This window comes from Mustelus asterias, chromosome 17 (assembly GCF_964213995.1).
Source record: "Mustelus asterias chromosome 17, sMusAst1.hap1.1, whole genome shotgun sequence".
Taxonomy (NCBI): domain Eukaryota; kingdom Metazoa; phylum Chordata; class Chondrichthyes; order Carcharhiniformes; family Triakidae; genus Mustelus; species Mustelus asterias.
Window position 1 is genome coordinate 58,769,814 of NC_135817.1, and position 24,948 is coordinate 58,794,761.

The 24,948-nt window shown below is 41.8% G+C and overlaps 1 protein-coding gene across 3 annotated transcripts in view; it reads right to left on the reverse strand.

Moving 5' to 3' along the window:
* Positions 1 to 275: 275 nt before the first annotated feature.
* The window catches only part of morc3a (MORC family CW-type zinc finger 3a), a 67,259-nt gene continuing 42,586 nt past the window's right edge, over positions 276 to 24,948 (reverse strand). For 2 of the 3 annotated variants that reach the window (XM_078232770.1, XM_078232771.1), the window contains exons 17-19: positions 18,974 to 19,856; positions 15,338 to 15,462; positions 9,771 to 10,980 (exon numbers count right to left, since the gene is read on the reverse strand). In XM_078232770.1, the coding sequence (XP_078088896.1) occupies positions 10,839 to 10,980; positions 15,338 to 15,462; positions 18,974 to 19,856 (1,150 nt within the window). In that variant the 3' untranslated portion in view covers positions 9,771 to 10,838. Of the gene's footprint in view, positions 899 to 9,770; positions 10,981 to 15,337; positions 15,463 to 18,973; positions 19,857 to 24,948 lie in introns of those variants that run through there. The other variant, XR_013499921.1, reaches the window with a different exon arrangement.

Genomic DNA, 24,948 nt, shown 5'->3' on the forward strand with positions numbered 1-24,948 from the left:
CAGAGGATCCCTCCAGTACTGCGGCTTACATTTATCCCTCAATCAGCAATAGATTTATTTAGTCATTATTTCATGCTGCTGTGCATCTACACTGTTTGTCCAAATCACATCACTGCTCAAGTACCAGGTCCCTATCAGTGCTCACAGTTAAGCTAGTTCTGCACCATCAGGACAACACCGAGAAAATGAAATGGTTATGTTTAACTCCAAAATATTACAACTTTCCCTCCATCACAGTCCCCCAAAAATGTTTAAATAATTAAACTGCAGCCTTTGCAAAAATTGAAATTTAATGAGCAAGACAAGGTATAAAATGCTTAAGTACAGATACTTTAAAGATTTTTAATGGAAAATTCTTGGTTTACAAATATTCCAATACATTCATAAATTCTCATTAAAATCTGCACGGAATATTACAATCTTTCATATACTATGAGGCAACCAAACATATCACACAATTTCCCCTGAATTAAACCATTAACTCTTAACGAGATATATTAACATTTTGAGAACACTATTAATACTAGCCTGCTGCATTTTCTTTATGAAGTGTTTTGCTAATCTTTTTCTCTTTCAGGAAGATGAACTACAGATAACAGATCAACAGAGAACAAGAGAAAAATACATTCAAAGCACCTTGTGACACGTCACTTGCGACAAAACCGTGTCTGCATGGGTTTCCTCCGGGTGCTCCGGTTTTCTCCCACGGTCCAAAGATGCGTGGGTTAGGTGGATTGGCCATGCTAAATTGCCCCTTAGTGTCAGGGGTAGTCTGCATTTACCCGAGTAGCTCGGGTAAATGCATGGGGTTGTGGGGGTGGGGCCGGGGTGGGATTGTGGTCGGTGCAGACTCGAAGGGCCGCGTGGCCTCCTTCTGCCCTGTAGGATTCTATGAAATCTATGAAAATAAAATGCAGAAGATTAGATTGGGAGAGCTACTCCACGAGTCTGTTTGAGCATTGTGGATGATACTGTTCTGTCAAAATACCTTGAGAAATAGTGAGTCAGTATGTGCTAATATTTAATATGCACTCCTCAGCCACTTTTATACATCTTTAAATTAAACTTAAAGCTATTGTGTTTGCTCCTCAAAATCTTCCAATATTTCATTTATTTTCCACCTATGGAAGAGTAGTACAGAAATAATTTAACACGAGTAATCTCCATGATTTAGCATTTGTTGAAACTAATTAAGACCTCTCTACTTAATTACTGCTGCACCTCTTTTCCACACAAACCTTTATTCTCTTAGAAATTGAAGTTTTTCTCCCAAAATGTGCTGGTTAGGTGGATTGGCCATCCTAAATTGCCCCTTAGTGTCCCAGGTAGATTAGGGGGATTAGCTAGGTAAATGTGTTGATTTGTGGGGGATAGAATCTGGGATAGGATTGTTGTCGGTGCAGCCTCGATGGGCTGAATGGCCTCCTTCTGCACTGTAAGGTTTCCATGATTCTATGAAAATTTATGTTGTCACATACCTAGTTTTTTTCTTCAGCAATTAATGCTGTTTTTGCACAAACAAATTACTTCAAGGAAACTACACTGTTCATTTCTAGCACAAAAATGAAAGAAATAATGTTTTAGACTATTCAAAGTCTAAAATTTGCACCTAAAATTAAAGCAGCCCAAGTTGGTTGATTCGTTGCATTTGAGTAGCACCCATCATAAAAAGCAGAAGGTTGTTTTACATACATTTTGCCTCAGTTAAGCAATTATAGTAATTTGAATTAATATGCAAAGATCAAAATATATCAACCAGCATGGAGTCCGAAAGAAAGCACCTCTTTGAAGATGGTACTAATGGAACTACCTCCAAATTCTTTTTGGACTTGACAAAGTCATTCATGGAAAAACGCTGATCCAGAAGACATTGGAAAGCAAATTAGAGCAACAAATTGGGTATGGTAGATATAAAAATCTGCAAAATTCAGCCAGATGCACTAAGTGGTGAGAATTAGACTTGGAGAGAGTGGCGAGTGGAGGCTTGCAGGCATCAGTACTTAACAGCCCCACACTTAAAAAGAGAGCTGAATATGGAAATAGACTGTCAGGTTAAATTTTCACATTTATTTTATTTATTTGCTCAACATGGGCGTCGCTGGCTGGCCAGCATTTATTGCACATCCCTAGTTGCCCTTGGAGAGCAGTTGAGAGTCAACCACCTTGCTGTGGCTCTGGAGTCACATGTAGGTCAGACCAGGTAAGGACGGCAGATTTCCTTCCCTCAAGGACATTGGTGAACCAGATGGGTTTTGCTGACAATCGACAATGATTTTATGGTCACGAGTAGATTCTTAATACCAGATATATATTTTTCTTAATTGAATTCAAATTCCACCATCTGCGGAGGTGGGATTCGAACCCAGATTCCCAGAACAATAGCCGAGTTTCTGGATTAATGGTCTAGCGATAATCCCACTCGGCCATCGCCTTCCTGATGAAAAAGCACCTCAAAAAGCCGCAAACTAAAGTTAATATGGACAAGGCTGGTGGACAGCATGGGGTGGAGGGTCGGTGCTGGAATCTGTCTGCCTTCAGTAAAAATGAAAGTGGAAAAAGGTAAACAGTAGCCATCGTCAGTGGAAAACAAAAACAAAAGGCTGTGTAAAAGGGATGCTGATTGATAAGAACCTAATTCTTTGTTTCTTCACTCAAGACCAAAAATAGCCTTCAAACTTTTGCAAGGGACGGCACTGCTGCCTCACAGCTCCAGAGACCTGGGTTCGATTCCCGACTTGGGTCACTGTCTGTATGGAGTTTGTACATTCTCCGTGTCTGCATGGGTTTCCTCCGGGTGCTCCGGTTTCCTCCCAAAGTCCAAAGATGTGTGGGTTAGGTTGATTGGCCATGCTAAATTGCCCCCAAGTGTCCCAGGATGTGTACGTTAGAGGGATTAAGGGGTAAACATGTGGGGGTTGTGAGGGTAGGGCCTGGGGTGGGATTGTTGTCGGTGCAGACTCGATGGGCTGAATGGCCTCCTTCTGCACTGTGGGGTTTCTATGTATGTCAACTCATTAGTTTGAAAGACGGGTGACAAGAAGCCTTCTGATTTTCATATCTTTCTCCCTCCCAATTTATTTATTATAAGTTTGGGTGGCATCAACAGGCTGAAACTGTTGTATTCCGATCACCCAAGCTACTCCCAAAGGATCAGAACATCAAATAAATATAGAGTGCACACTAACTGCAGAGTCAGATGCCGAGAGGGCTGCTTTGCATTATGCTTATTTTCTTTCTTATACATTCACGTCGGTACACTCAGCACTACATAATTTCCTCAACTTGCACCCTACCTTTCTAGTTGCTTTGTTAATTGTTACTCCAGGCGATTGGATATTTGGGGTAATTTTCCAACTCCTGGCTGCCCACCTCTCACCTGGGAAATGGGTGGCTGGCAGTTGAAGGTTTATCGGTGGAAGTAGGGACTTGCCTTGGCTGCCTCACTGATACCCAAGTATTCAGGCAGACCTACAAAACCTTGAAGGTTGAGCATCCCTTTTGTCCAGAACTTTTGTTAAAAGTACCTGAGCAACTTGCCCCATCAATAACGTCAGGGGGGTTGAACAACCAGGATACTTTTCTTCCCCAATCTATGCTGGCTGCTGTTCATTAGCTTACCACACAGGTAATGCCCAAAGTGCATTTCAATTAGTTTCATTATATTACCTAACGTTGATGTAAAGTTTGGCTTTCCAATAGATTAATCAGACTGAAATATAATACTCGGTTCTGATCAGACCAGATGAACAATGTATATTAATTGCAAAAGATGTGGAGTGTTAACAAGAATCAAGGAGTAGTTAGGAGGGAGAAAATATTATGAAAGCTCAAACTCTACAACATAGAAAGAAAAAAGATTAATGGGTGTCATCACTCAGGCAAGGTTCAGGTAAAACCAGATCACTTTGAAGCCAGTCAGATGAGCAACAAGTAATTTAACTTTGCGAATTGTAAATTTAAAATGGTAAATCTTCAAAAGATGATAAATATTTGGATTGTGCTTCCAGGCAAGGTAGAAACACTACTAAAGGGATCAGATTTTGAGTTAATGGACTATATCTTGAACTTATTCTTAAAACATTAGGATGCATTTGAAAGCTGTGGAATCCATGGATGAAATGTTTGGACGTAGCAGCACTGACATTCATTTAACAAAGTCACAGGGCTGTGCACATGATTTCCACTTTTCAGTTAACTTTTTAAATTAACAGACTGTTTTCGGAAGGTCATGAACTACTGTACACGTCTGCAATCTAAAAACAGGGCAGCCAACTATGTGCATAGCTTGCAAATACAAAGTGAACGTCTGAAACTGTAAACCTGGGATCAGACAAATTCAGAGGAGAAAGCAGTAAATTTTCATCATTTAAAAATGAGGGACACGGCCCACATTTCATTTGACCATCAGTGGAAGATATTCTCCAAGAGATCAGCTTTTGTGGTATACTGTAAATGTCAGATAACAAGCAGGCAATGATTACAAGTCAAATTAAGCCAGCAGCTGAATTTTAGAAGAACAGTACTGTAATGGAAAGCCCTGTAAAGATGAGATATGCACTGTGTGGTCTGACTAAGCAAAACCAGCAAGCACTTGAAGTTTCTACATTTATTTACATCAGCTATATTCAATATAAACAATATTTTGACCAAAGGGCGCAGAGGCCAGTGGATTGTAAAACCTTAACACAAGATCATGAACTTTAGTAAACAGTATATCTATAATGGGAGAAAGTAAAACTGTTCTCAAAACATATGAATCTGATACTCAGGAGAGACAGTGCAACTGCCAATAAATCGCAAAATGCATACAATTTACAATATATTGAGAAATACAAACTAGAACCAGGCCAGTCAGCGATTTCTTGTCGAATGCGAAAAACATGCAATGCGTCAATACAATTTATGCTTCATTTTTTTCTGCTAATACTCAAAAGTTGGTGAAAAAAAGTAAACAAACATACTCTGAGGCCCAAGTTCAGATAGGTTTCAGGACGATAGTCCATCAAATCCTAGAAATATATTAAATTAATTAAAAGCATGGGACAGGCCAACTTCAACTTCATAAAGAAATGGCCTTATATTTTCCCCATGATAGTTTCAGTGCTGTTATCTGCTATTTCTGACACCGTTTAAAATCATTTATTTAATTTTGGTTGATCCATTTTCCTCCTCCTCTTCAATGACCAAATCACACCCTCAGCATACCATGGCTGTAGTGTGCACTGTGCACACCCTCAACTTGTCAAACTATTTTTGGCAGCACTCAGAAACCCAGGGCCTCAACCACCTGAGAAGGACACAGGGACCAGGTGTACAGGAACACTGCCACCTTAAACTCCCTCCGAGTTTCACATAACCCGACTTGGACATACAGTCGCCGCTTCATTATTGCTGGTAAAAAAAAACCAGGAATTCCTGGCCGAACAGAAAGTTGAAGCACCTTCACCATATCGAGGTTGCCTTTTAAAAATAAGGGGTCACCCATTTAGGACAGAGTTGAGGAGAGGTCTTTTCTTTGAGTCCCTTTGGAACTCGCTTCCTCAAAAAGCAGTGGAAGTCAAGTCTTATTTTATTTGAAGTCGAGGTAGATAGATTCTTGATCCACAAAGGGGTGAAAGGTTATTGCGGGTGCGTATTGGAGTGCATAGGAATGAGTTGAGGTTACAATCAGGCCAGCCATGACTTCATTGAATGGCCTACTTCTGCTCCTAATTTGGATGCTCATATAGACTACAGCAGTTCAAAGCAGCCCATTTGTACTTTCTCAAGGGCAACTAGGTATGGGCAAGAAATACTGACATTTCCAGCATATCCACACCCCGGCAACTGAACTTCACAAAAAAATGAAGACACCTAAAGTTAAAGTTTATTTATTAGTCACAAGTAGGCTTACATTAACACTGCATTACTGTGAAAATCCCCTAGTCACCACACTCCGGCGCCTGTTGGGGTACACTGAGGAAGAATTTAGCATGGCCAATTCACCTAACCTGCACATCTTTTGGACTGTGGGAGGAAACCCATGCAGACACAAGGAGAATGTGCAAACTCCACACAAACAGGGACCCAAGCTGGAAATCGAACCTGGGTCCCTGGTGCTGTGAGGCAACAGTGTTAACCACTGTGCCGCCCTGATAACTGCCTACTAGTTGGTTAATAAACAGCACAAGCAATGGGCTGGGATCAATGGTGATAGATGGGGAACGTTGACATACAAAGGAACCTGGGTGTCCTCATACACAACCACTGAAAGCAAGCATGCAAGTATAGCAAGCAGTTAGAAAGGCAAATGGTATGCCAGCCTTCATTGCAACAGGACTTGAGTATAGGAGTAAGGATGTCATACTGCAGCTGCACAGGACCTTGGTGAAACCACGTGTGGAATCTTGTGTGCATCTTTGCTCCCCTCATCCAAGAATATACTTGCCATAAAGGGAGTGCAGCCAAGGTTCACCGGTCTGATTCCCGGATGGCAGGGTTGTCATATGAGGAGTGATTGGGTCAGCAGGAATTTAGAAGAATCAAAGGGGTTCTAATTGAAACGTATAAGATTCTGACAGTGCTGGACAGAGTGTTGTTTCCTCTGGCTGGAGGGTCTAGAACAAAAGGGTCACAGTCTCAGGACACGGAGTAGGCCATTCAGGACTGAGATGAGGAGAATCTTCTTCACTCAGAGGATGGTGAACCTGTGGAATTCTCTACAGAAGGCTGTGGAGGCCAAGTAACTGAATATATTTGAGGAAACAGATGGATATCTAGACTGTAAAGGCATCAAGGGGCTGGAGTATGGCATTGAGATATCAGCCAGGATCATGTTGAATGGTGCAGCAGGCTCGAAGGGCCGAATGGCCTGTGCCTGTTCATATTTTCTATGTTTTTAACTTGACAGGGTGATATATTGCACAGCAAGGGATAAGAGTAGATATAGTTTCAAAGTGAAAAAGATTTCTTTGTACAGTAGACTTGCTTAAAATGCCTAAAGTTACACCATAGTATAATGAATAATGAAGCAGGCCTGCCAGCCTATTGGAGAACTGAATCTGAAGTGACATTGGCACCACATGAATGGCATTTATGACCACCCTGAACAAAAGAGAGCTATTCATGACTTTCAGCTGCACTGCTGAAATACATTCTGGATGCGACTATTGACCAGAAACTGAACTAGGGCATTCACATCAACACAACGGCTATAAGAAGATGGGCAAATCCTGGGAACTCTGCTCACCTTTTGATCCTCAAGGCTTCTCCACCCCCCAGTTAGAGTCAGCACTGTAATGGAATAGGCACCACTCTTGCAAATAGTGCAAACACAACACTCAAAGCTGATTCCAGAGATAAAGGGGCTGCCTTGAAGAAAGGTTGAGCAAATTGGCCCTGGAGAGAGAGAGAGAGGGGGGGGGGGGGGGGTGGAGGGGGGGTGGTGCTGACAGGGTAGGTACTGAGAGGATGTTTCCCTCATTGGGGAATCTAGAACTAGGGGTGAGTGTTTCAAAGTAAGGGGTGGCACATGTAAGATGTAGAGAAGGAATTTCTTCTCCGAGGGTCCTGGCATCATTTCAGCCTGAAGGAACCTGCATGTGATTAAAGTTTCCACTTTCATTTGGAGCATTAATTTACCCCAGAGAGCAGTGGAGGAGACACTGACTATATGACAAGAGTTACCATTGAAAGGGTGACAGCAACTAGGCAGGAAAGTGCAGTGGAGACCAAGATCAGATCGACCGTCATACCACAATGGCAGAGCAGGCTCAAGGGACAATACAGCCTACTCCGACTGTTTATTCTCAACACCATTCAGGGCATAGCCATTTTCCTGAGTAATGCCTCCGCCACTCGATTCAATAACCAACCCCTCCACTTCTAGCACAGTGACTTTAGCATGTATGATCGATAGTATGTACTGAAAAAGCTCACCTGGGTTCATAAGTTGACCATAACCTCACCTGTGGCCTCGAGAAGGACAAAAGCAGTGTTCTGGGAACACCCTTATCTCAAGTTCCTCTCTCAAGTCACATACTATTCTGATGTAGGTACACATGACCACTCCTGGGTTTCCCTATCGAACATGCATTGGGAGTTTTATTCCTAGAACGACTGTTCAAAGAGATGACCCATAGCCATCTTCTCAGCGCAACTGGGATGAATAATATGTGATGTGGAGATGCCAGCGTTGGAGTGGGGTAAGCACAGTAAGAAGTCTCACAACACCAAGTTAAAGTCCAACAGGTTTACTTGGTAGCACAAGCTTTCGGAGTGTCACTCCTTCAGAAGAAGGAGCAACACTCCGAAAGCTTGTGCTACCAAATAAACCTGTTGGACTTCAATCTGGTGTTGTGAGACTTCTTACTATGAATAATACATGCAGCCTTGTTAGTGGCATCCACATCCCAAGAACACAAAAAACTAACTGAAGAAGGTAGAAGTATACATGTCCACATTGCATATACTGCCTGTTGTGCATCAAGAGGCATATTAGGAATGCTGGGTATAGAATATCTTTGAACGTGTACATTAAGTCAGAGATTGAGAGTGGTGTGACAGTACAACTGTATATTTTCACGAATTAAAATTTTGAATATTACAGAAATTCTCTCTTAGGAGTTCTGACCCAATGATACATAGTTTAAAAAAATAAATTGTTTTTAACTTAAATCTTCCAAGGGACATCAATATGTACTGATAACAAATCATACCAATTTGTTGACTGAATGTTAAGTATTTCAAGAATGCCCCATGTTTTTGTTAAAATCCAATTCAATATTCTATCAGCAAAACAATTGAAATATACACCGTAACCTCGACACAAAATTTCCAGTTTGATATTAGCAGGAAGCACTCAACAAATGTCCTTACATGCAAAGGAAGCAGGGGGAAAAAAAGTGCCCTAGACTTCTGTGACCTGGTGTGCAGCAACATATCGAATTGATGAAGGTACCAAACCATAGTTCTACTGCATTTAAGTCAGACTGGTTATTCTATTTATATTTCATGCAATTCCTGTGATAATGTGTGAGGGCATCCCCCAAAGCCTGCCACAATCAATCAAATGAAGCGACGCTGGATTTATTTCAACGAATGTCACAGGGAATATATCTCCTGTCTCTTTCTTTATGATTACGTTGATTTCTGGATGAGTACTGGATTCCACACGCACAATGGCTGGCCTCTGGCACTGCAGAAGTTACCTATCAGTATGCCTGAACAACAAGCATCGCAGTGGGCATCATATTAAAGACTGATTCAACCCTCACCAAATTCTCCACATGCAATGAAGGCCCAAGCCGGGGCTTTATGAGGCAGATTGCAGCACCCCATTGCTGCCATGGTTGAGAATAGCAACTTCAGTACCTGCAGGCTATACGGGAAAGAATGAAAAGCTAGCTTCTCAAACCTTAATCACTAATCAGAAGGAGGCTGAAAAGTACACGTTCATCCCATTAGAAAAGGAACTGGCTTAGATGTGATACCCTTTGCAACTGAATTGCCTGGTAAAACTGTAGGCTTGCACTTGTCGAATGGCCAATTAGGTCAAGATTAGAAACGATAGGGACCAAAGGAACTCGTTACGAGAGTCTAAAGAGAGATAGCAGCACAAATAAATCAAAGAGGTTTTTTAAACAGGCATGTCCTCACCACAGAACTGTAGAATTTCTCCACGCTGAACACAATTATAAATTTTTCCCTTTTTCTCTTAACAATTGAAAAGAGTAACTGGAGAAGTGAAGTTTGAAATAAAACATATGTTGACAAATAAAGGCAATAACAGAGCAGTGAATTTAGCCTTTAGATGAACATCTGAATTGTTAAGTTACACCCGATACAGAAATGTTCACGTAGAAAAATGGAACAAAATAAATTTCTGCAGAATATCAAAAATAATAGGGTTAGAAACAAAACAGCTTTGGGCAATCCTTCAACTCAATTGCACATTTCAAAGTCAAACAATTGAAATTCTCTCAATTTTTTTTTTGAACTATAAAATACCTATACACACACACACCTATCTCCTAGGAGTGGACCTTGGCTCTTCACTGTCCCACTTTTTCCCAATCGCCAGGAAAGGAAAGGCAAGTTCTGCACCACATAAACTACATTTTTTTCAGTACAAAAATAATTTGGGATATACGGTAGAACCTGCATGAGCAGCGGTGAAAATTCATTTACACTTGAAGAGCTAATTATAATTAATTTACCATGGGTTGAAAGCATGTTTCTGTGCTGCAAATGTTAGCGATGTAACACTTATTTACAGAAATTAATACGGGATTAGTGTTTATTTCGCCAAGAGACCCACAAAATGCACATGAAATCACTGCCTGCAGGAATATCAAAATTTCTTTCAAGGTCATTGTATTTTTCATTTTGATAGAAAATTATGCCTAATTGACCAAACGACATAATACCTTCCCATTCTACTAATCCCAATTCGTATTGGAAAGTTGAGCAGTCAACGTCTTAGCCTCAAGAGCAAAAGAACTGGATGAATACATCAAAAAGGATGCATCAACTTTACACAATCGTCAAGAAATGAACAATACTAGTTTGAACTGTTTACTGTGACTGAACTCTTCTGCTTTCAACTGTCCAATTATGCTCAGTCAGCCTGCAATATATTGCTGTTGTGCACCAATGCTGGAGTAAACTGACTAAAGGATAGCAACTTAAAAAACAACACCACTTTTGGTCTATTGAATAATTATTAGAAAACATCACAGAAGTGCATAATTCGCTTACTTGTAAGCTCTGTTTTTTTTATCAAAAGTCTATTTGATATGGTTACATAATCCATTGGATATCTTCATGATAAATCCATGTTATAAAACAGTTGATGGTCTTCATGACGCATTGGCAGACAACACTTGGTCCAAAATCTCATCAACAACATCACTTTCATAGTTTATTTGTGCCAAGTCCAGTTCAGGTATAATATTAACCAGAAGCTGCGCAACGCCAATCCGCAGAGACCGGAGTTTCACGCTGTAAGACATGAAATGGTCACACATTAACAACTGGGCTTTGTTCAACAGTTCAGTCAAGCTTAGTGCAATGATAGCAGATAAGATTGTCTTTGCAGATTTTTATTTGCAGATTCCTGCAGACCGGTTTCTTCCCGCCGTCCTAAAGACGTGCTGGTTAGGTGCATTGGCCATGCTAAATTCTCCCTCAATGTACCCGAACAGGCGCCAGAGTGTGGCAACTAGGGGATTTTCACAGTAACTTCATTGCAGTGTTAATGTAAGCCTTACTTGTGACACTATTAAAAAAAATTAACAGAAGGAATTTGCCAACACACATCATCTGGAAACATGCTACTACAAAATTCTTTAGTCTTCCGGGATCATTTAAAAAAATATATAATCTAGTTTAGTGTTGCAAAATGGCAAAAGCTGCATAACATAACGTTTTCAATTTATTTTTAGTGATATCTAACCAAAAAGTAGCAAACTTCACCAGAAAGATTTCAGAGTAGTGTGTATTAAACTTCCCAGTGATTCTCATGACAATATGAGCTACGTTAAAGATCAACAGTATGGAAAGATCAGCATCTATTTATAATCATGAAATTGCAAATATACAAGTAGTTACTTATTTCAACAGTTGAGGCACACAGTGGGCTGAAGTTTTGCCGGTGTTCAGAGTGTTGCAGTTCAGGAATGGCTACACCTTGGTTTTCTTTCCTGGGAAAATGAGATTTTCCCCTCAGCATTCCGGTCAGCCTTGTTCGAGTGTCAGAGATGTGGGGAACACCAACCCGTTGCTGCTAACGGCAGATCTCCCATTTTAAGAGGAAAGACTAGAATTGCTCTTACTAACCTCTCCCCCATTTTTGTTGGGACCGCATGGTTTCCAACTCCATTAAGCCTGCATCCCCACTGCCAATTTGTGGAGAAATCCAGCAGGCCAGAGATGCTAAAGAAACAGAAATCAAACTTACCTTATTATTTTGCTGCTACTCTTGAAGCACTAGACACAGCCTGCAAGTTAAGTTTAGCACCTGACAGGGAGAGGCAAGTGGCACTGAATTCCATCAAAAGATGCCTTCAACATCATTACCCTGAGTATTCAGTAAAGCACTTTAACCACAATGGGAGTAGCCCCAGCCCATCTGCACTACATAGAGGCAGAGATTAGAAACCGCTCGCAAGCCACAGATAGCTCCAAGGCAAGGAGGAACCACAATGCTGAGTGCCTATGAGTAGGAGGACTACAATACTGAGAAACTACCCACCAGCGAGGCTGCACGGAATAGGGTCAGTTATCTTAATGTGACCAAGTGGCAGTATTGGAGGAGGATGCATCTGGTCTTGAGTTTTGCAACCTTTTGAGAAAAGACCTCTAACCATAGAGAAAAGCAAAGGCATGACCCGAAGGTGATGGTGACCCTTAACTTCTGTGACCAGCTCTTTCCAAAGCTCCGTATTTGATTTCTGTGAGATCGCACAGTCCTCAGCACACAGCTCCATTCATCAGGTTACCAATGTCCTTTGCACCAGGGTGGATGATTGCATCTCCTACGTCACTGATGATGATGCAGTGCAGACACAGAGGGAGAGAGAATTTGCTTCAGTCTCAGGTTTGTGTAGTAGGGTTATAGACCGCACACAAGTGGCAATAAGGGCACTGTGACGTGAATGCTGAGAGGGACAAAGGGCTACCACTCCCTGAACATCCAAATCATCTGCAAACACAAAGCTTTTTACATGTCTGTGCCTGGACCATCATGAAAGTTGCCATGATTCTTCCGTCTTCAGGGACTTTGGGTTGTGAAGAATCTTTCAATCCAGACCCTGGTGCATGGCTGGATGCTCTGGGATAAGAGGTACCCCCGCGACATCATCAGAACCAACCCCAGTAAAGGTACAATGAGAGCCACCTTCGAACAAGAACAGGCAATTGGCCTCCTAAAGATGAGGTTTAGGTGCCTGGACCACTCAGGGGGTTCGCTACAATATGTGCCTTAAAGAGTCTTCAGAAGGATTGTGATCTGCTGCATGCTTCACAATCTAGCATTGAGGGGGTTGGTTCTGGACTCAGAAGATGAGGAGAAATACAGTTCTTCCTCAGACGAGGAGGAAGAATTGCACACCCATGGGGGGGGGGGGGGGGGGCGGGGGGGCAGCGGAAGGCCAACAGCAATGCCCCGAGATGAAGGAGGGGTTGCCCCTGAACACACTATGAAGAGTCCCTAAAGGATACCATCATCACCAGAAACCTTCTCACACAAACGCAGTTCACATTATAGGACCATGCCACAAGGTTGAAAGCTGACCAGGAGATTAGAGTAGCTGGCTGGTTACAGCAAAGGAAAGACCCTGCGATCCAAGCTGGAGAAGGATTGATGAATCACATGGATACACAGCTCAAGTTGGCTAAGATAATAAAGACATTGTACAGCACAGACACATTTTAAACTCTGTATATTTATTGCTCACAGTCATTATTAAAAGGTAAAGGTTTTTGCTTGCTATACTTACACATCCTTTTTCTTACTTAATACAACTGAACGTATCTAAAATACCACACTGAACCATTAGTGCAGCAAATGACAGTGCGCCCTCAGCCTTTGGACACCTCCATGATGTTTATTTTCTATTGTTTGTTGGATTGGGCATTACTGGTAAAGTCAACATTTGTTGCCCATTCCTTGAGACCAGTCAAGAGTTACCCACATTGCTGTAGGTTTGGAATGATATGTAGGTCAGGCAAGGATAGCAGATTTGCTTCTCCAAATTATATTATTGAACTTGATGGATATGACATCCGATTATAATTTTATGGTCACCATTAGCTTTATATTCCAGATTTTATTAATTGAAATGAAATTTCACTACCTGCCATGGTGGGATTTGAACCTGTGTTGCCAGAGCATTAGTCCGGGTCTCTGGATTACTCATCTCAGTGAAATCCTTTGTGATGGCGTTCCCCCTTTTGCCACAGAGGAGATGGAGGCAGGCTGCTCAATTCCCTGGATATATTCTCTGTGTGTTGTGGAGGTGGCTTTGTTGTCCAGGGACCTGCTGGGGGCCCTACCTCAAGAGTGGACAACCTGCAGGGGTCGGTGCCCTCACTTGGACCTGGCTAGCTGATGAAGCTGAGGGGTCTAGTACTCAAAAGGAAAGTGGTGCCCTCCAAAAGCTCCACCCTCATCCTCGGAATGCTGAGCCACTGAGGTGGTGTCCCACTGGACAGCTGGATGAGCTGCGGTGCTGGGGCTCAATTGACACCCCGTCCAGGCACCAATCCACCACCCTCTAGATCACCCCATGCAGTAATCACAGCTCCTCTGCCACTACAGCCATTGCTTTATGATTTGCGCAATTAGATCAAGAAGTCAATGTTGACTTTTGTGAATTTCCTAAAAGATTCTCCCCCCAGTCCCTGCATTAAGAACATTTAAAATGATGTTATTTCTCAAATATGATCAGCAGTGAGAGAAATAATTTTGAAAACTATTTTGTAAAATGCAAGAGTTCTGTAATATTATTGAACAAAACTATAAATAACTCTTCAACATTCCTATTGCTGCCTGCTGCTGAAACCAGAACTCCCACTTTCATAAAAACCGGCGTTTGTCACTGGTTTCAAGCCAATGTAAAATGGGTACCCACAAGTCGATAATGTATTTAACACCTGTCAAATATTCTTTCCCATTGAAGTTGGGAGCAAAACAGACTTTTTAAAAAAAAGTTTATTTATTAGTGACACAAGTAGGCTTATATTCAAACTGTAATGAAGTTACTGAGAAAGTCCCCTAGTTGCCACACTCCAGCGCCTGTTTGGTGTGTGGCGGTACACTCCTGTACACGGAGGGAGAACTTAGCATGGCCAATTCATCTAATCTGCACATCTTTGGACTGTGGGAGGAAACCGGAGCACCCGGAGGAAACCTCTCTCAGACACGGGGAGAATGTGCAAACTCCACACAGACAGTGACCCAAGCCAGGAATCGAACCCGGGTCCCTAAGCGCTGTGAGGCAGCAGTGCTAACCACTGTGCTGCCCATTACTGCCAATTCACTGCTCGAGATCAATTTGTAAAGTGCACCCCTGATCCCCCTTCCCCAGTTAATTCATAATTCCATAGCCGGTGGTCTGACAGGAAGCACTGTACATCCACCTTGCCTTGTTCAGTTTTACTGACATCCCATTCTTCAGTGTCAAATCTCCACCCTCAATTCCCTCCAGTCACGATCCATCGCATACAAGAAACACTCAGCCCTTCATTTCAATTTGAAGTTGGGCAGGGATTTTTCCAACTTCCAGATCGTTGCAAGTCTAATGTAAAGATTTTAAACAGTTTAATTTTCCTTACCCCAAAAAACTCAATGTTTTACCTGGTGTTATCTGGAAGGTTACTCTGTTGTGCTTCAGTGGCTTCCCGCTTTAAACATTCCACTTCTTTAGAAAGATTTGCCCATTTGAACTTGACTGCATCATTTTCACTTTGCAACCGTTCAGCCTTTGTCGAGAAGGGAAGGGAGAAAAAATATACTTTGTAAAGAATCCTTCCAAATGCATCCATACACTAACGCTAATTTCTGGAACAGATCGCTATAGCCAGTACATGCAGTGCAGCGAAAAAGTCCCGACATTGAGTTGTTCGACAGGGAGATTGGGAAATCAGACAAGAGGATCAGCACACCCAACTTTTCAGCAAGTGAGACTATGCTGCTGGAGGACAGTCTGGCAACATTAAATGCTAAGAAATCTTAACGAGAAATTCTAAGTAGAAGACAGTCAATATGTCATAAAAAGACAAAATAACTGAATCAATGCCTTACGAATTACAATAAGCATTGGCCTCAAGCACGTACAGACTTGGTGTAATAGTGCTGGAAGCGGAACCTTCACATGCATCAGCCTGACATCCTGAAGAATAAACTACTCCCATTTCCCTACACAACCACTTAGTCTCCCTGATGCTTGTTACACTGTATTAAGCTGGATGCTACCATCACAATTAAATGTGTTTGCATCTGGATTGCAGCAATAATTATAGGTTGAATGGCAGAGCAGCACGCTTCCGGTTTCAGTATAACCATTTGATGAACCTGCACCGTCTTCACTGAAACAAATGCAACCTATTCAATTGCTGGAATTGTGTCACTCTGAACATGTATCATTGGTGCAGCTGGAGGAAATATCATTTCAACCAAGGTTAGCACAATGTGAATACAAAATGAGATTGCCAATTGAACGGCAGTGGTGAGTGTACACATTTTGGACAAGCATCCAAGAACAAACCGGAAAAAAACTGAGCTTTAAAAAGCGGATGAAGTAGAAAGGGTCGAGAGCTTCAAGTTCTTAGGTATCCAGATCACGAACAACCTGTCCTGGTCCCCCCCATGCCGACACTATAGTTAACAAAGCCCACCAATGCCTCTACTTTCTCAGAAGACTAAGGAAATTTGGCATGTCAGCTACGACTCTCACCAACTTTTACAAATGCACTATAGAAAGCATCCTTTCTGGTTGTATCACAGCTTGGTATGGCTCCTGCTCTGCCCAAGACCGCAAGAAACTACAAAGATTGTGAATGTAACCCAATCCATCACGCAAACCATCCTCCCTTCCATCAACTGTCTACACTTCCCGCTGCCTCAGCAAAGCAGCCAGCACCTCGGACATTCTCTCTTCCACCTTCTTCCATCGGGAAAAAGATACAAAAGTCTGAGGTCACGTACCAACCGACTCAAGAACAGCTTCTTCCCTGCTACCGTCAGACTTTTGAATGGCCTACCTTGCATTAAGCTGATCTTTCTCTACATCTTAGCTATGACTGTAGCACTACATTCTTCACCCTCTCATTTCCTTCTCTATGAACGGTATGCTTTGTCTGTATCGTGCGCAAGAAACAATATTTTTCATGTATGCTAATACATGTGACAATAATAAATCAAATCAAGATGGTGAGGAAACAAGATGGAGACCAAAAAATAAGAGTTTGTGGGTGAGCAAGGTTGATTGATCACGTCCTGTCATGCATTCAAATCCATAATCTCAAGGTAAAGAAAGCCGTTTTAATCCACTCTGCGATTAGTCCTTTGTAAGTTTGAAACATCAAGAAACGTGATCTGAGCATATGGAACATATACAGACTGTAGTGCTAAAGACTTCCACTCCAAAAACCAACTGCACCCTGAGCCATATTGTTCCAGTACAGCTACAACACTGGCACCTACCCAGAACATGAAAAATTGCCAGCTATGTTACATTCACTAAAAGAAGAATCTGGCCTATTGCTGCCCTATCAGCTCTCAGTTGTCAAAATGATGGAAGGAGGTGCCAAATGGCACCTACTTAGCAATAAACCGCTCACAAAATTTAAGCTTAGAATCTGCCAGGATCATGCAGCTCCAAATCGCACTGTAGTCTTTGTCCAAGCAAGCACAGAAGAGTAGAATTCCAATGGTGAGGGGAGTGTGACTGCTCTTGAAATTGAGGCAGCATTTGAGAGAACTCTCACTGACTGGAGTAATATCAAGCACAAAGGAAGGAAGTTGTGGTTTTTGGAGGTCAATCGCTTCAGCCCAGGTCATCAGCTGAGCTACCACTCCATCATACTCAATGGTATTACCATTGCTGAATCATCCACGTCAACACTCTAGGAGTCACCACTGATGATAAAATTAACTAGACCAGCCATGTAAATACTTTAACCATAACAGCAAGTCAGAGCCTGGTATTCTACGCTAAATAACTCACCACCTAACTCTCAAAGCCTTTCTCCATCGACAAGGCGCAAGTAAGGAACGTGATAGAATTCTCCTCACTTCATAGAATCCCTACAGTGCGGAAGCCGGCCATTTGGCCCATCGAGTCTGCACGACTTCTCCGACAAAGCGTCTTACCCAGACCCTATCCCTGTAATGCCACATGTTTATCCTGCTAACCCCTATAACCTCTTAGGCTACTAATTAGCATGGTCAATCAACCTACCCTGCACATTTTTGGAGTTAGGGAGGAAGTAGGAGCACTGAGGAAACCGACGCACAAGGAGAACATGCAAACTCCACAGTCACCCAAGGCCAGAACTGAACCTGACACTGAGGAAGCAGTGCTAACCACTGTGCCACCCCTTTGCCTGGATGTATATAGATCAAGAGGTTTGATACCATCCTGGATAAAGCAATCTGTGTAATTGGTACCCTGTCCTCCACATTACATTCACTCCCTCCATCACCAGCGCACAGAACTGCAGCATGTCCATCTACGAGATGTACTACAGCAATCTCCTCCACTAGTACCTCCATCACCTAAAAGGATAAGGGTAGCAGAAGTATGGGAACAACACTAGCTGCATCATAGCATCCTCACTTGGAAATACATTGCAAATATGCCAAATTCCTGACATCCCTAATTTCTTAGTACTGTGGGAGCACCGGCAACAGTTCAGGGCAGTCCACTTGCTCAAAAGCAATAAAGTACGGCCAATAAAACACTCAACTTTCAACGATGCCCAGATCCAATGAAATTTTTTTTTAAATTGACAGTGTAAAGTCGGATTATGTCTCTGCATTGAACAGTGAATCAGTAACAAGAAACCATAAATAGAGAATTAGCACTAGCATCACAAGAGGAGGTTGCAAGAAATTGCTCTTGTACTAGGTTGTGACGTTGAAGGTTTTGCCTGAAATGGCTGTTAAATCTGAAACAATCCCAACATTTACAGATGACATTAACAAACAAGGAAAAAAGGTAAAAGATACAAGAAAAAAATGAACTTAGCTGCAATAGATGGATATACAAAGTACCAAACAGTGGTTCTTCTGCATTGTAAGTTAGATAAATAAATTGAAATTTACAAAGAAATAGCCGTAGTTTTTACTTTCAACGAAATGAGTAACCGCTCCTTATGCAAAGCGTTCCACATCTGATTACACAGTTATGAACAAAGTAAAGTGATCAATGTACAAACATTTTTCCGTCATGCTAAAATTTGAAAACATTTGTATATTTTTGTTACTTACTTCCTCCTTGTACTGATCTCGTTCAGACTTGCAACTGTCTAACTGTCGGAACATACTGTCCAACTGCAGGAGTAGCTCATCTTCCTCCTTCTTTGCCAAATGATCATTTTCTTTAAGATTACAAGTGAAACATTCAAACTTCAAATTCTCCAATGTCTGGCACTGTCGCTTTAATTTGTCCATTTCCTTCAGTGCCAGGTCATATTGGGATGCCTTTTCCTCATTTGTAAGTTTGCAGAAATCTTCTATGGTCTCTGCCTTGTCCCCAATAATAAAGTCAGACTGTGTCCACTGATGGCAGACCTCTTTTTTGGCATCGTGCCCATTTTCTTCAAATTGCTTTTTTCGCAAATCTTCAAGCTCCTTTTCTAACTGTTCGTATTTTGTTTTATAGTGGTCCTTCTCTTCAGTCATGGCTTTCAGCAAGTCATTCTGGCTGCTGCCTTCTTCATTGATTTCAGTTATGTTTTCCTTGGTACCTGGCAAGCTTTGAAGCATGTCACCACAAGGCTGCTCAATTTGTTCTCTCTGATCACTGGTGCCACTGTCAACGCTCTGCTTTTCAGACGGAGTGTCCTCTTCCTTGACAGAAATTGCTGGGCTCACAGTTTGTGTACCTGCAGTTTTTCCTTCATTGGTGGTGAGCAACACGTCATCATTGCAAGAGTCAGTCATATCTGTACTTGTTCTGTGCTCATGTTTTACTTTTGACAAGTCAAACGTTAGACAAGGTCTTGGTGTGCTTTTTTCTTCAATAAGGATGATATCGTCATCCAATGTTGCATCACTAATGGTCTCCCCGTTGTTAAGAGTCGCTCCTTCATCTAATTTTGATCGTTTTGGATTTGGACTTGCATCCTCATAGTTAAGTATTCGTTTAGCACTAAAAAACACAAAGTGTTAACTTTAATACGCATAGCAACTGCAGCTTTAAGGAATTTTTAATCACTTCCCCAGTATTTGTAGGATATAAATAATTGGGATGGAAATGAAAGCAAATTCTCGTTTTCAGAAGTCACAGCAGAATCATAGAAGCCTACAGTACAGGAGGCCGCCATTTGGCCCATCGAGTCTGTACCAACCACAATCCCATCCAGGCCCTATTCCCGTACCCCACACATTTACCCCGCTAGTCCCTCTGACACTAGGGTCAATTTAGCATGGCTAATCAACCGAACCCACGTATCTTTGGAGTGTGGGAGGAAACCGGAGCGCCCGGAGGGAACCCGCGCAGACACGGGAAAGAAAGTGCAATTTCTACACAGACAGTGACCGAGGCTGGAATTGAACCTGGGTCCTTGGCGCTGTGAGGCGGCAGTGCTAACCACTGTGCCACCACAAGTATCCATAAGGCCAATTTTACATGCACATACTTTATCCAATCACCCTTCGTATGATTTATTCAAGTTGCAAGTTATTCTAATTTTCTTCTCATGTAGCTGCGTAAGTGTTGTTCCACAGCTACCTTTTGGCACCTTACCTGCGGGAGTTTGAACAGCCAGTGTTAATGGGATACAGAACAGTTCACAACCAAACTCAAACAAGTCCCTACCCAATGCACATTCTTTAACCAAGGTCACTGGTCAGGAATAGGAAATGTGGATTGTGGCAGTGAAACTATATAGCACTTCATGACCACAGGACGGATGTTCCAAATTGTTTTAAAGCTAATGAAATACTTCTGAAGTGTGGATACTGAATGAAGGAAAGACTGCAGTTAATTTGCACACATCAAGCTCCCACAAACAACAATGTGATAATGACCAGTTAATGTGCTTTTGGCAATTGAGTGGAGCAGTTGGCCAGGGATACAGAAGTGCCATGAAAGGCAGTGCCATAGGATCTTTTACATCTGCCCAGAACAGATTAAGCTTCAATTTAACTTTTCAGCAGTGTAACACACCCTCAATATTGCACTGGAATGTCAGTCTTGGAGGAAAATTGGAACCCAGAACCTTCTGACTAAGATACAAAAGAGCTACCAACTGAGCCATGGATGACACCCGATAAGATAGCAATTGTGAACAGAGGGACTGAACTTTGGTCTGACCGAATGATGTCTCTATTCAGAGTCACAGAGTACAAATTGGAAATTCTACAATTGGTGATGAATTGGCCGCAAATTATTTTCAACTATATTTCTAGTCAGAGTTATCCCAAGCAATGCAACTTATTGAACCCACACCAAACAGTATCCAAATTATATTGGGATGACGCATGCGGTCTCTAAAGTCTTTATATTGTTCTCTTCCATGTAGTTCATTGAATATAATTACCCTATTTGTTGGGTGTTTCATGCTCTGACCTTTTAAAATGGGTAATCTTGTAACCCTTCCCTGGGCACATACCAACTCCAGTCAGGGAAACAGAAAAAGGACTCATGGAAAGCACAGTGGTTAGCACTGCTGTCTCTCAGCGCTAGGGACCCAGGTTCGATTCCAGCCTTGGATGACTGTGTGGAGATTGCGCGTTCTCACGTCTCTGCATGGGTTTCCTCTGGGTGCTCCAGTTTCCTCCCACAATCCAAATATGTGCCGGTTAGGTGGATTGGCCATGCTAAATTGCCCAGATTAGGGGATTAGCGGGGTAAAATGCACGGGGTTACGGGGATAGGGCGCGAGTGGGCTTGGCTGAAATGTTGGTGCAGATGCGATGGGCTGAATGGCCTCCTTTAGCACTGTAGTGTTGAAGTGGAAACTTTCCTGCTTCTTGACTGTAATAGAAAGACTCAACAAAATTTGTTTCGACTAAATAACTTAGTCTTTATTTTTGAAAGACTGCATGCAGTATTGGCTTGAAACTTGAGTTGAGGGAGCAGTTAGTACAACTTGCTAATTCCTCCTCAAGTCCGCAATTACACAAAGAATCAGTTCAGTATTTATACATAATCATTATCAGTTTGCATGACCAGAGCATATTCAGGAATTCAATCAGTAATAGAATCATAAGCAATATCATTAATCATGGCACAACTTGCTGACCTCCTAGAACCCTTTGTCTCATCATTCATACCCTTATCTTGTCCTTTGATGTAACAGAAGGTCAGTGACTCTGTCATCCCTGACCTTATTTTGTTTTATTTACTCATATAGTCTTAAAGTTATGGGGAGTCAGCCTTGCTTATTTTGTACCAAATAGCTGACCAATTTTCCCATCATGCTATTCCTTAGTTCGTACAACTTCACAGTAGGGATTCTATGATTTACTACTGTTCTGAAATGGACATTCAGAAATGTGCAAAACCTGCTTAACATAGCCGACATTCCAACCACACTGTCGCATGAGTCAAGCCAAACTTAAAAATCATGAGATTCAGCATAAAAATTATGACTTGTATTTTTTATAAACATAAACCAATCTAGGTTGATAGTTTATAAACCTGGTGTCTTACTTAATCTTCAACAGTTCCGTTTTTTTTTTACAAAAGACATTAATGCATTTGAAAATGTTTTGCAAGATATTTTTAAAAATTCAAAATAATCCCCACAGGTAAAAAGGAGGATCTGTTCTCCCATTACACAGAACGATAATGCAGCAGAGTGTGAAGTTATTCAGTCCGTTAGTTCTTTGTTAAAGCTACACTCCCCTCCTGCTCTTTCCCCACAGTCCTGTAACTTTCTTCCCCTTTAAATATTTAACCATTTCCTTCTGAAAGTTACCACTGAATCTGCTTTCACAGCACACTGCAGGAAACACATCCCAGATCAAGATCACAATTCATGAGAGAAACGAAAAGAACGATAGGTCAATAGGGGTTAGATGAAACAAGGAGGGAGGAGGCACATGAAGTAAAAACCCCAGCACGGGTCAGTTATATCAAAAGGCTAGTTTCTGTGATTTAAGTACATAATCTATGTAACATCCTAAGACATATTCATACTTTACACATGCAATGCAATTTACTGTCCAATGCCATAGTTTTGCATGAAATTCTCAGACTGGGATCTTCACCATTTCAAAGTCAATCTGACCTTCCACAGGCTAATCCTCGATTAGAAGGACTTGGGCCCCTTGGCTGCTTATATTATTTGAGCAACAAGGTAGAATTCTCAGAAACTGGGACCCTAATTTCCAAGTCTATCTGACTCCGGAGAAATCATCATATTTAAGCAACATGGTTGGTAAGTGAAGCCAACAACTGTGTCCTTCTGCACTGTTGCATTAAAAGGCAAATGAAGCCTAAAAAGGTGAATCTCTCCCAGGATAGTGTGGCTCCCCCTTGGTGCTGGTTCAGCTGCCCCGACCGCATGGCCCAACAGTGAGTCAGGTGTCCAGAGTGTCGGGCTATGTGGCTTTTTGTCAAACGTTGCCTGCGAGTGTTGCTGTGGAACACTTTTTAACATAATGCAGGTTGTAGTTGACTAACCAAACTCCAGCATTATCTTTGGGACAGCGCCACATGGTAAGTAACCATGATGGTCAGCCTTTTGAAAAAAAAGCTTTTGGGGCAGTCTGCAGAGAACAGCCAAAACTTCAGAACAGTAGCAGTAAAAAGGCAGTGTGGTCTTTGTCTTTTAAAAATGTGGAGCCTGTGAAATCTTAAAAGTCATTCAGCCAGATTCCTTTTCTCTCAAAAGTTTGCCAGTACAAAACTTGACCTCATGGTAAGGGAGCCACGAGGAACTGACTCTATGATCTGCTGAGAAAGCATCGCTTCAAGGAAATCTGCAATAATCCTAATAATTGACTCCAGATGTTTGAATTCATCTGAAACACAATTCAGGGATGAAAAGATTCCTTTCTTTAACTGGTCTGCAGCAATCTTTACAAGTCAAAACACATGAACAATCAACTATTTTTTTTGGTTACAACTTGTCAAAATGTCCCATTCTCTGAAACTTTGTGTGCTCACAATTGCCTGTGTGCTACACACGTGTGATTGACATTGTGTTTAAACTTTCAGCGTCAACAAATAAATAATCCTCTTCATTTAAGCCCACAAAAGCTTGCAACTGTTAGTCAAACATAGTACAAAATCAAGGAGGCTTGCTTTCAAAAGTCACATTGAATATGCACAAGGCATGGGGTATAAAGGCTTCAGTTGTCTCTCAACCCTGTGCATAACCATCCTTTGGTCTGAAATTCTGGGCATTTTCGTGTATTTGTTCACACAACACACAGGCAGGTGGGAACTTCTAAGTTTTGGATGAAAAGTTCATTATGTGCAGCACAGAGCTAAAACCTCATTTATTGAATAAATGATTTCAGGTCCCTGTATAGTAACAAACACAAATACAAACTCACCCAGTCATATTTGTGATGTTAATGTACCTTTAAGAAATGTTATTTCTTTTTAAAATCATATTCTCTGCAGCTCTCAGCCTCAGCTTATTTAATTGAAATTGAGTTGCCTATAGGGTCCTTTTATTGCTCCTTCAGTGGTTTAAATGGGGTTGTGTTTATTTTTACTCTGGGATCTTTTATGACCCTGAATTGTTCGGAGGAAAACTGGTTGGCAGGTCATGTGTTCTGGACAGTTTATTTTTCCCTTCCGAGTGAATTTAAGGTTTCATTTTCTGTTTGGCTGGCTGCGGTTTGAGTTTATAAGGGACATCAAGTTCAAAAGAAATGTTTCTCACTCCCTGGTTTTGTAATTTCTAGTTAGCTGAAAGCAAGACTTCTTGTCTTCCTGGAATAGAAAATCTGCTGATGGTGGCTCGCTTGCCTGGAGAGTTTCTCTCCCTGGTGTTTTGAGACACTGTTCTGATGTCAAACTGTTCTGGGGGTATCCAGAGGGCTGCTAGAAGTTACAAGGTCGAGAAGTCAGGGTTTCAATTCTCCAACCAAGGAAATGAAGCTGTTCTGACTCCAAACTCGTTTGTGAGTCCCAAGAGAATTGGAGCATCCAACCAAAGGACTCAGTTCCAGTATCATGTGAGCATTAGTCTTTGCTGTGTTAAGCCTGCGGAAAGGGTTTTGTCTATGGGAAGTTTTCTTGATTGGAACATTTTAGATATATTTGCTAAAGGCTACAC